This window comes from Topomyia yanbarensis, chromosome 3, assembly GCF_030247195.1.
Source record: "Topomyia yanbarensis strain Yona2022 chromosome 3, ASM3024719v1, whole genome shotgun sequence".
Classification (NCBI taxonomy): Eukaryota; Metazoa; Arthropoda; class Insecta; order Diptera; family Culicidae; genus Topomyia; species Topomyia yanbarensis.
In genome coordinates, this window is record NC_080672.1 from 258440110 (window position 1) to 258452444 (window position 12335).

At 38.3% G+C, this 12335-nt stretch overlaps 3 protein-coding genes and 1 long non-coding RNA gene across 5 annotated transcripts; 3 read left to right on the forward strand and 1 right to left on the reverse strand.

The window, feature by feature from the left end:
• The first annotated feature begins 594 nt into the window (after window positions 1-594).
• On the forward strand, window positions 595-3863 carry LOC131690932 (uncharacterized). Its single transcript, XR_009305654.1, has 3 exons — window positions 595-1209; window positions 1264-1655; window positions 2444-3863. It is a non-coding gene; the product is annotated as an uncharacterized LOC131690932 (long non-coding RNA).
• A 577-nt stretch (window positions 3864-4440) lies between these two features.
• Window positions 4441-5354, forward strand: LOC131689242 (protein SGT1 homolog). The gene is made up of 2 exons (XM_058974193.1): window positions 4441-4942; window positions 5010-5354. The coding sequence occupies exons 1-2, from the start codon at window positions 4577-4579 to the stop codon at window positions 5196-5198; spliced, it is 555 nt and encodes a 184-aa protein (XP_058830176.1). The 5' UTR covers window positions 4441-4576; the 3' UTR covers window positions 5199-5354.
• LOC131689239 (deoxyribonuclease TATDN1) lies at window positions 5330-7206 on the reverse strand. 2 transcript variants are annotated; one of them, XM_058974190.1, is made up of 5 exons: window positions 7103-7206; window positions 6447-6623; window positions 6184-6363; window positions 5522-6119; window positions 5330-5470 (listed from the first exon to the last, which is right to left on the reverse strand). In XM_058974190.1, the coding sequence occupies exons 2-5, from the start codon at window positions 6490-6492 to the stop codon at window positions 5365-5367; spliced, it is 930 nt and encodes a 309-aa protein (XP_058830173.1). In that variant the 5' UTR covers window positions 6493-6623; window positions 7103-7206; the 3' UTR covers window positions 5330-5364. The 2 variants fall into 2 exon arrangements, with proteins under 2 accessions (XP_058830173.1, XP_058830172.1); XM_058974189.1 differs by lacking the exon at window positions 7103-7206 and adding an exon at window positions 6817-7066 and having other exon boundaries at window positions 6447-6744.
• Window positions 7207-9860: 2654 nt separating this feature from the next.
• On the forward strand, window positions 9861-11173 carry LOC131689238 (DNA repair protein RAD51 homolog 4). Its single transcript, XM_058974188.1, has one exon. It carries the CDS (start codon window positions 10066-10068, stop codon window positions 11050-11052), a length of 987 nt encoding a protein of 328 aa, XP_058830171.1. The 5' UTR covers window positions 9861-10065; the 3' UTR covers window positions 11053-11173.
• The last annotated feature ends 1162 nt before the right edge of the window (window positions 11174-12335 follow it).

Genomic DNA, 12335 nt, shown 5'->3' on the forward strand with positions numbered 1-12335 from the left:
CGTTCATGATAGTAATATGGCATATAATATCGTCGGAAAGCATGGTAATCCGCATATTACTTGATATCCGTGTCAATGTGAACATAATATAACGATTACGCCACCTGGGCGCCAGTTTGGCGCTATAGAATCCGAATAGAAATGTACAGTAACAAAACCATGATTTTCACTGTGACAGTACAGAAATGTTACAATATTCAACAGTAAGTTTTAGTGTTATGCTACAATACAAAAACAATAAACTTTAACGTTTTTATAGTAAATTTCAATGTTAAATAGACTTTTACAGTAAAAAAGGGGGGTGGTTATAAATCTTAACATTAAAAAAATAAATTTTTTCCATGCATTTTTTTTCTCGAAAACAGTTAAAATTAATGTGAATGCACTGTATCAGTTTGAAATATTGAAATATTATTGTAAATCTACTGTGAGAACTTGGTATCGAACAATGTTGAAATGAATTTTTGTAAGGTAAATGCTATTGTAAAATTCTATCCGGGAATGAACATTAAATAAATTTTTTCTTTCGACCTTTCGACGAGCTTCGATTCGAGGTTCGAGCCAACAACATCCACACTGAACAAAAATTGTTGCGATATAACATATGATTTGTCATTTGAACGACATAAAAACTCAATGTTGACGATTTCGAATGGCAATCATCTAAAAAATGGTGGATTCAAGATCGAATGACTTCATGTCTGTATTGGAATGAACAGTCTGTGATATTCGAAGGATAGACATAACGCCATATGAATTATTTGCACCCAAAAAAGTAAACGATGGTGCTTATTATTATCATCTCAACTAACAGTAGTTGATCATTCGTGTTTCATCTGTTTCCAGTGTTTGGGCTGGCTCGAATGACAGTCATTTGAAGCGCTTCATGCGTTTGCGAGATAAGTTTTTTCATTATTTCTGTGCAGTCGCAAAAAGTCAGTTCGCGACATCAAAACGTGAAAATACTGCTGCTTGTCATCTTCAAGACTAACGTACCCTAGAAAAATTGTTTTGGAGCTGATTTCCTGGTATTGGGAGAGAAACTAGCGTCCGGATCAAAGGATTTATTTGCATATTTTCGAGCAATGCCACTGACATGGTGTCTTTCAACATACAGGGAATAGCCGTTATTTAGTGCAAATAACTGGTCAAAGCCATAGTATGCAAGGCAAAGAGGGAGTACTGGAAAGGGAGTGAAATATACAATAGGTAAAATGTTTCGTAAGTTTGTGCACAGCTAGTTTCACGATCATATTTTTTTAGGATGGATGCCAAATAGCTGTCAATTGATGACTATGTTGATCGAAACTATTATTCTGGTGAAATGGTGGCACTAACGATTCAATATCGTACGGGAATCACAGCCCTAGGAACCACGAGTCCCGAGAGATTGTAGTTACAGGTATTCCTATCCCAAGGTTTGGAAAATTTCCACGCGACCGGCACTAGGTGATGGCCAAATCTACTGGTTTCACATAACCGTCTTAGTCCCTAAATCAGATTCGAGAGCTAGACGGATCGCATGATATGCAACATGAGGAGCCAATGTTCGATCTGCTTTGGTTCTATCCCGATGACCATGGCGGCTGAACTACATTGCCCCACAATGCTGATTACCTTTGGAAATGTACAATCAATTAAACAATCTGACGCAGGTATTTCAGTTTTATTATGGAAGGGTTCAATTTATAGCATTAAGCACTATTTACACTTATCCGATCCGTTTCAGTTCCGTGCTCGGACACCAATATTCTTTCATACAAATCAAAAGCGAGCATTCACACTTGTCCGGCACGACACCGTCCCGGACAAGTGTGCTCACATTTGAAGCGTGTGAAATAATATTGGCATTCGTGCACGGTACTGAACCGTTGCCAAAGCGGATCGGAAAGGTGTTACTTTGACTTTATCGTTATGTTGTTACAATATTCTCTGCACAAAAGTACACTAAAAAAATCCAAACGTTAATTCTATTTGTTTCAAACCGCTTAAAATTCATATGAAGAAGAAATGCAATTGTTATCGCGCGCACACATACCTTCTATGTGTCAATTGTATAAACTATGTATGCACACACATAAGTTATATGTGCATATTGTTATAGAATGGGGTTTTATGTGCCTAATAATTATGAAATGTGAATGTACGATTAATATTTCTTGTAAATACACACATTAGGTTTATGTGCCAGTAAATAGTGTCGTAAACGTATTCTTCCGCAATAGTGCAAAAATCTATAAACCAATAGGCATAACGTTTACTTTTTTGAGTGTACTATGATTGTGGTTAATATACAGGTAGCATTCATGACACACGCCTGTTTACGAATATTTTGACGCATGAGAATTTTTTCAAAAAGACATCTGCAATGAGTTACTCTCTTTGTTTACTTTCTCTTTCGATTTTTACGGTGTCACTATAACGCTTTTCACTTATTTTACAGTACAGATCGAAAGACGGTGGTTTTAAGTAGCATATTATGACCAGACTTGAGGGATAAATGTTAAAGTGATCGAATTATTAACAGAAGAGAAAGTAAACAAAGAGAGTAACTCATTGCAGATATGACTTTTTGAAAAAACGCTCAAGAATTGCGTCCCACTATTCACCATCTTGCTGTAATATTGATTTATTTCCTCTTTTCAAAAAACACCAGCACCGCACAAACGTAAGAGATTCTGTGATGTACCAACGTTGCCGCAAGAGAACACTCGTAGCAATAGGTTTGTTCCAGTACCAGGAGAAACTGGAAGTACTCCGTAGAAAATCGTTCCTGTATTATCTTCTTTTCTTTTCCTTCTTCTGGTAGCAAATCGGAGTGAAAAGGAGCAAGAATTTTTTGTTCCGGAGCAACAGGGAGTGAGTTCCGTGTACTGGAACAAACCTAATCATTGTTAGCAGAAAGGAAACCACCCTTTTGCGCTCAAGCAAGAAACCAAGTCACCCAGCAATTTTTAAGTTTACCGTAAAACTTGAAGGCACTGAGCTAGATCAGCAACCTCCCGATGCGATTGTTAAAAGTCGATCAACGATCCAGTAGAATTACGCACTAGACAAGAGAATATGTCCGGAATTACAAATTCTAACTCATCAGAAAAATATCTTTAAAAAAGCACTAGCTCGGAAACGGTATCAATCCAAACTATGAAAAGTTTCGACTGACTCCGACGCAAATTCCGGAAACTTTTCTTCGTTGATTGCGCGAATATTATATTCTGGTACTGCTAGGTAAATTTCACATTGAAGAATAATTCCGTTGCTAGCTGCCATGATTCAGCATCGAGAGATAGAACCTATAGTCGAGATCGAACCAAGAGAGCAAGGCAAACCGTTGTCACTAAACGCCCTAGCACTAAACTAAAACAAGTTATATTACACATAAGACATAACTTTCTCCGCTAAAGGAAGGCAACAAATTTTTACCGTTAAATTTGAATACTGCGTAATTGTCTCCCTTCGTTTACTTTCGTAGTCACCGACGTTACGTAACATGTTTTAACTGAAGAATTTTTTTCGAAGACTCACGTACCGGGGGAGTAGCGATAAAAAAAGTTGTGGTTCAGCCGGAAATGGCTGGATTTCTGGCTGGTTCCAGTTCGTATTCTGGCTCCAGTAACACAACCGATTCTAATTAGCCACTGAAGTCGGAATACGAACTGGAACCAGCCAGAATTCCGGTTCATTTCCGGCTGAGCTTAACTGGGTGCTAAAGCTGTAAGATTGTCATGGTGACGTTGGTAACGAAACTATATTAAGCAAAGTGTCAAAAGTTTGAATTCAATGTGAGGTTATTTTTTATACTACGGTAGCATGTTACAAGCATTTGGATTGTGTTTTGATGTTTTTAGAATATATTATTTTGATCAGTAGTTTTTAAGAAACCAATAACAATAAATTACGTTTGCAAAATGCAATAAACTGTTTCAATAATAATTATATATGTACAACCAATTCCTTGATTTGAACTGATCTTCTGCTTAAAACCAAATATATATCGTCTTGTTCTTTGAGCAACTTTCATTCAACTTTTCAATGACATTTATGCTAAGAAATAATGGAAGTATTTCGATTTTCTGATTTGGTATATACGCTGAATATGGAGATGTCTTATCAAATTCGACGTTTTAGTTATTGTAAAGTTAATGTTAACATTTCAATCTTGATCGGTTGTTGCTTTGCAATGCGAAACTTTTGCTTCTATTTTCTGATTGTCTTTCATTTGATACTTGCATACAAGGGTGGAAAGTAACTTGCAACAAAAATCAAAAGGCTGTCATCCAAAACACAACTGACAAATGTTAAAGGGCCTGGTCATATTGAATATCATTCGGAATAACGCTTCAGTTTTGGTACAGTGCAGTCAGCAATTTGACAAACAGTGTACTAGCGGCTTTAGGTTTTCATTGTTAAAATGATGTAAGAATATAACGTCTGTAACGCCTTAAAACTGTCAGAAATATTTCTAGAAAATTCAAAACAAATTTTCATTTTAAAAAGATAAAAGCAGGTTTAGTTATCACAAATTTGGCTCGACTCTTATTAAACAAGTTGTACACGGCATTAACGCCATCCGAGAATGGCCGCTTCAATAAAGTACGATTGGTACCAGTCGGACACGACGGTGACAATAACGGTGATGCTGAAGAATGCAGTCGACAAAAATTACTCGGTCACGATAGAACCCAACTCCGTCTGCCTCGCGGCGGACGGAATCGAACCAATCACAATCGATCTCTGGAACATGATCAATAAGGAACAAAGTTCGCACAAAGCAACCCCGAGCAAAGTGGAGATTAAACTAGCTAAACTGGTCGGAATTCGCTGGGAAGCATTAGAACGAAAGGCGATTACGTCGAGTGAACCATCGACAAAGAAAAATTTTCATGATTGGAATAAAATTTCCAAGGATATCGAAAAACAGGAAGCGGAAGAAAAACCTCAGGTAAGGCAACTTTTTTTTATGTACGCTTCAACATGTCATTTTTTCCTTTGTTTCCGTTTATCAATAGGGAGAAGAAGCAGTTCAAGATTTGTTCCGAAAGATATACTCGGATGCTAACGAGGAAACGCGTAAAGCCATGGTAAAGTCGTACTACGAATCTGGAGGTACCGTCCTTAGCACAAACTGGGAGGACGTAGGAGCAAAAACAGTCGATGTCAAGCCACCGGATGGTTGCGAATTTAAAAAATGGAACTAAAATGGATATCTGCACACTCTTTTGTCTTAAACCGTTTTCATCTGAATTCACATATTTTTGTTAATGTAAAATATTTGAAATCGACACACAAAGTAAATCTTTTCGCTTTCTTATAAAAAAGACTACGTGAATTAAAGAAACTTGTTGCAATCATAATTTATTTGTTCTACTTTTCGTGAGGGAAAAAAACACTCATCGTGTTGTTGTAATATAGGTCGACCAGGTTTTCAACAGGCTCGTTTTTAACAGCAGCGAGCACTTCCAGAACTTGCCTAAAATTAAAATTATTAAATCGGAACAAAATGTTTTCTTCTATTACTTACACAATCATCGCCGGTTCACATCGACCAGCAATCAGTGAATCTTTTTCCCATTTTTCTTTCTTCTTGACGGATGGAAACTTGGTTTTCACAAACTTCGAACCAGCATGGGATGGTCGAATTTCACACCAAGGAGAATCGGTTTCTACCATAATTCTATCGTCTGGTATCTCAGCCACTGTCTTTAAATTGTCTTCGGTTTTCAGTGAGCACCCGTTGATGCCAATGTAGAATCCGAGATCGACCAACTTTCGAGCATCTTCCAGCGTTCCATCGAAAGTGTGTACAACACCTCGTTTGGGAAGATTATCTAAATTCCGCTTCAGTATCTCAATGAAATCTTCGTGAGCATTTCGGCAGTGCAAAAAAAGAGGAAGTTCGTACTTCGTAGCTAGCTTTAACTGTTGTTCGAAGTACCTTTTCTGGATTTCTTTGTCGCAAAAGTTCAACCTGTCATAATCTAAGCCGCATTCTCCAATTGCAACGACCTTCTCACGGTTACACTCGATCTGTTTGGACAGCGATTGATAATACCCTTCTGGATCTGAAACAAATTCTCCGCACCTTGTCGGGTGGCAACCGACAGTCATGAAAAGTCTATCTAGAAAAATATATCGATAAAGCTAATCGGAATTACATAGTAGATTTATTCAATAGCCGCTCACCATCATCGTTAATAATCTTGAGAGCAGTGATACAGTCCGAGATATTTCCACAGGTAACGATAATTTTCTGTAAACCTACTCCCCATGCTCGGTTTAAAACGATGCCCAAATCTGGCTGGTGTTTGGATGAACTGCCGTAGATACCTTGGAACATCGAATCCGTCAGGTTAGCTCCAATGTCTGAAGACCAGTAAAACATTTCGAGTATTGATCATTAATTCAAAACGATTGGCATGATTTTAACATCTTGGATTAGCAGTTACCAATGATTTTTGGCATATTGATGACTCGTTTAAACATATGCCACATGCAATCTTATAACACTTAATTGCAAGGATCCACAAAGCACGCGTTCAAATTCCAATTATCCTGGCGCGTTTTGTTTACGACAGAAGACAGATTATATTAATTTCAATATCACCGCTGGGAATGCACCCCTACTAAGCAAATCAAACAAAATACTCTGTGTTACATAGCGGTACTATCCGAGCCCCAGTTCGACCAAAATGACATTTGCTTCGTTCTTTTTTTAATTGACTGATCAGCTGTTCTTTAGTGAACCTGTTAAAAGAACTTATTCTTTAGGTTGTTGTATTTTTCCGTGTAGTTTCTGCGGTGGTTTTCTGTGCTCACCCCCAGGGTAGCGCATTGCCAGTGGTATTTGACTGCAGTGGTGGTTGTTGGTTTCGCTTATGTGGTCGACCGGAATGAAACGTGGGTGAGGTCTTTATTTGCTTGGCCAATCAGCTGTTCACAGGTTTTCTGAAGAACAGCTGATCAGCGAAGTAAATAAAGAGTGAAGCAAGTCGAGATGGACCGAACACCGTCTTACGTCAAACTACAGCACAAAAAAGGAGCGAAGGAAATGTCATTCCGATCGTGCCGAGTCTCGGAAAGTACCGCTTTGAGCGGGCCTTACACGTTCGATATCTTTTGGGGTTTTCGATTGATTGCCACCTGTAGTGGAGTGCACTGAAACTGCACCGTTTTTGCACTTTCTAGCAGAAGTGCAGAAAACTGGGTATGTTCCATTGACACTTCTGCTAGAAAGTGCAAAACCAGTGCATCCACTACACCGGTGTCAATCAATCGAAAATCCCATTTGTCAATCAACCAAAATCCACTGTGTTACAAGCGTTACATTCCGAGCCCCAGCTCGACCGGAATGACTTTGTTTACTTGGCTGATCTTCAGAAAACCTGTTGTTGGCTGTTCTTCAGAAAACAGCTGATCAGACAAGTAAACAAAGAGCGCACCAAATGTCATTCCGGTCGAGCAGGGGCTCGGAAAGTACCACTACACGGTTAAATAAAACAACCTGCAGAATAAGTTCTTTTAACTTACTTTTGAGTTGTGCGTCGCTTTCGCACTTATTAGTGTTGTCAAAAACAAAACGAGATATTCGACTCAGTCGAGGTCTTCCGTGGAGGAACGTACTTTTGAGTTGTTTGGGGTATACTCAAAATTAGGTAAATTCAACTTAAATTTGAGTATAAAAAACCTATCAATGAGTTGTAATTTTTGCCGTGGTTAAATGGGAACTACCTTCAACACGGTTTACCTAATTTTAAGTTCCCCACGATACCACGAGATTGAGTCAAAGGAACTCAATTTTAGGTAGTTTTTCGTTTCCGTGTACGTAACGAAGGGTACCAGTACGGTTAAAGGACGATTCAGACGATACATCAGCTTCCGGCAACGTCAACGGAACGTCACCGTTCCGTCAGGATAAGTTACATGCAGTTAAATGGAGGCATTCACACACAACATCAACGGCAAGGCACAAATCTCCGATCAACATGGGGAACGTGCCATTTGAGCCAGACGCTACTGAACATCAACGGCACGGAACGTTTTGACGTACGGCATGTGTGAACGGACGCAAGAGAAAGTATTTAACTTATCCTGACGGAACGGTGACGTTCCGTTGACGGAAGCTGATGTATCGTCTGAATCGCGCTTAATACTAATGTCGTTTTCGATTGAGAACCTAGAAACTAACCCAGGTTGGTTGCTTCAAACGAACGTTTTTAATGAAACTGAGTTGGGTTCTCGCCAAACAGCGGTGGTGTGAGCGAACCCGAAATATATTTCAGGTTGGAACCCAACCCGGTTTTCAGTTCAGTGGCGCATAACCTAGGTTGGAAACTGGCTTCAAACAAACGGTTTGACAGCAGTTAGGTCCGAAACTGAGTTATGGCGTTTTCGTTTTTCCTTGGTGCTACACCGGTGTAGTGCAAAGAAAGAGATAGACTGATTACACCCAAGTTTGAATGAGTGTAGCACCGACTACACCGGTGTAGTGCACTGTCAAAAACGAATATGCCATTAGTTTCTTCTTCAAGCGAAAACGACATAAGGGGTATTGACAAAAGTATTGAACGTGTAATGGAAAAAAGTTACACGATGTGCATTTCAAATGGGATTGACATATTGAAGCAATATCTTGAGCGGGTCTTACACGTTCAATATTTTTGTCAATACTAGAGTGTATTGACAAAAGTATTGTACGTGTAATGGAAAAAAAATATTGACGATGTGGATTTCAAACGGGACTGAAATATTGTAACAATATCGTCAATACTCGTATTGACGAAAATATTGAACGTGTAAGGGCCGCTTTGCGTGCAACGCAGCGTGAACTGCTTCAATCCCAACGGTTCAAGTGAATTATCAATTCAAGAGTGCTGATTCAAATGGTCCTTAGTGACAAATGTAAACAAACTGAGTTATTTGCAGCACAGCATGTGATTACAACATAGCTAACGAATACCGAAAACTAGGATCCATTATACCCAGTATTTATCAAAATAACAAGCATTATATAAAAAGTCGCAAAGTTTTCATGATCATATTTTGAAATTTTGCACTTGAGACCTTTTAAAATGAAAGGACCTATGCGCGAAATATTTCAAAACCTCTGCAACTGTTCATAGGCGCCATGCAAAAACGACGCAAGATTCATTTCATTCTATGTTTTTCCCACTGCACATAGGTACCTAGTAAAAACGTCCTAAGCATCAAAATAAAAGAAATTATTTTCTTCTGTTCATGCGACTTATTTTCGAAGTTGAATTTAGTAAGTATAATAAATTAAATGATAATTGGAAAGCTTAGTTAATCTAAAGTAACATGCCATTCGTTGGTTTTAACCACTTCCAGCCAATGGTTTGTTAATATAAACTAAAGTTTCGCGCAATTTTTTTTCTGCAAGACTTCTGTTAAATCCAGTGCAACTATTTACCATAGTAATGAAGAACATTCGTATTCCGGTGCTCATTTTCTCGAAAACTTTGAAGATATTCAATATTCGTCGCAAGAGCTACCTTTGCTGAAAAAAGCCTTATGTGCAGCGTCGTATGATTCTTAGGCCCGAAAAAAAGACCTATGTGAAAGGTCCTATAATTTTCAAAAGGACGCATCATTTTAAAGCGATTAAAAACTACATAAGCACTAAACATTTCATGTTTTTAGTATTATTTACCTAAAGAGCATAGTCCATAGACTATATTGGCAAAATTATTTCATCAAAACGCATATTTGTTCTCTAATAAGGATTTGTTTTAGGTCCATGAAACTTCAGCATCGTTTTTCTCAGTTCGAGCTCAATGTCACTTAGGACCTTTTGAATAAGTACTCTTGAATTCAAATAAGCTGTTCTTTAGAAAATATGCCAACAGCTGATCAGCAAGAGCAAACAAAAGAGCGCAGCAAGTGTTGTTATGGGTCGAGCTGGGGCTCGGAAAGTAACTCTAAGTAACACATCCCGTTCGATCCGGGACTCGGAAGGTAACGTTATGTAACACTACTTGTTTTGCCTTATTCCGGTCAAACTTGAGCTCCGAATAGTATAACATTACGCTTTGTCGATATAGTTTGAAAATGGCAGTTTCTTTATTAAGTGCTGATATACATCCAGATTTAACGGAATATGTACTGAAACTTTTAATGAAAAACAAGATTACCACAGTTTTGGATTTCGCTAAAACTGACACTGATCGTTTGATTCGAATTACGAATCTAAGTTTCGAAGAAATTTCTGCCATCAAGAGTAATCTTATAAATAGTTATTCTGGAAATAATATTCAGGTGGTTGAATATTTTCGATATCTCAACGAGTTAATAGAACCTATCAGCACTGGAATAAGAGGATTAGATTTGTTACTAGAAGGTGGACTTCTACCTGGACAAGTGTTGGAAGTTTGTGGTGAATCAGGTTCCGGAAAGTCCCAACTCTGTACATCGTTAGCCATCAACATTGCCCAAAAGCAAAAACTTGATGTATTCTACTGCGATACAAAAAGTGACTTTTCAGCTAGAAGAGTTCATAGAATACTGACTCTAAGAAACTGTACCAATCAAGAGATACAAGAAACTATGAAACGAGTGAAAGTTGAAAGAATTTTTTCCCCAGAGATCCTAATAGAATGCATGGAAAATATTCTCGACCAAATCGATAATCTAGAAACGTTGAAAGTTATCATTATAGACTCCCTACCAGCACTTTGGTATATGCATCAAAACTCTAAAAGTAATTGTTATCCACTAGGAATGTTAACCCGCTTGGTCGGATTACTGCGAAAGCTTTCATCAGAGAGCCTTATAGCTATCGTTGTTGTTAATCTGCAAGTACGCTCCTCGGACTATTTGGCGCAAAATAGCACCCGAAGAACCATACATTCAAAAGGAGTTACAACTTATCCTGCTCTTGGAAAATTTTGGGAAACCGCTCCTACAACGAGAATTTTATTGAGTAAGCTGAACAATAGTAGTACCGGGTACGAAAGACTGTTGAGTATTTGGAAATGCAATTATCTCAGAACAGGTGATCGGCAAATGATCACGATAACCGAAGGGGGTACTGTGTAAACCAAGCAACTCCAAACACCTAGTACAATATTGTAATTTAATTTGAAAATCTTGTTTCCTAAAATGTGTATTTCCTAATGTATTTTGCAAAAATCTGCAGTAAACAACCGTTATAACCAAATCACCAAGTCACGTTCTAGCTACTAATATCACAGACCTATCAGGCACTACACAGAACAGTTCACTATAAAAAATACTTAGTTTCAAACATTAATTCGCTTTGCACCTTGCTTTGCACACTATCACCGCCTAGTGGCGATTCTTTGACATTGCGGTACACTGCCCACACTTGCGATTGCAAATCAGTCCCATATTCTATGGGATTCTCTATCTACATGGGTTGCGATTATAGGCAGCATATTTGTGTGCTTAAGTGGTTATTGTCTATCTCGAGATAATCTAGCATTTCGTCGAGTTCTTGCTATATGGGATACACACGAGTGCGATCAAAACAAAAACAAACGTCAAAACGTTTTCTCGCTAGTACTGATGCAAACTGGATGGGCGCGTAACTCAACGCACGGCATGGCTGAAAAGTCGCAATGTGGATTTAAGAAAAGATTCGCAATATTCTATGCAAATTATTTGACACTTGAGAACTTGTCAATCAATTCCGGAAGGACTTACACCAGTACTTCCGTTAGATACCAGTCGTAGGTCAAGAAAAAAATGTAAATGATCTTATTGAAAAAACTAACCCTAAGTGCGATTTTTTCTAATTTGATTTTTATTTGAACACCTAAAATTTAAAGCGCATCTCGCAAATTTTACTAAAAAAAATAGTCACGTTTTTTTGTGGCAGGAGGGTTTGAGAAAAGGGGGTTAAATGTATCGAATTTCGGTCTACGCGGTTCACGAATGGCATCGATCTGGCAAAATAGGAAGCTTTTAAGAGGGACGCTCACCCTTAGCGGCCCTTACACGATCAATATTTTTGTCAATACTAGAGAGTATTGATAAAAGTAATGTACATGTAATGTAAAATAGTTGTAAAGACGATGTGCATTTCAAATGGGAATGACGTATTGAGGCAATATCGCCAATACAAATATTGCTCAAGGAGTTTTTATTCTCAGGTGATGCGACCCTCAAAAACGCCGATCAGCCATGTTGGTTTTAGAAACGACGGCTAACAACATTGTTTACTAGTTCTCCTCATATGTTTGCTTTGATTTCAGTTTTTCCTTGGGGCCGCTATAATCCACAGCATGGCAACGAGCACAAAAGGATACGGTGATGAAGTATACTAAGCTCAACAGACAGTGTTCTCCGTTGGACAAATA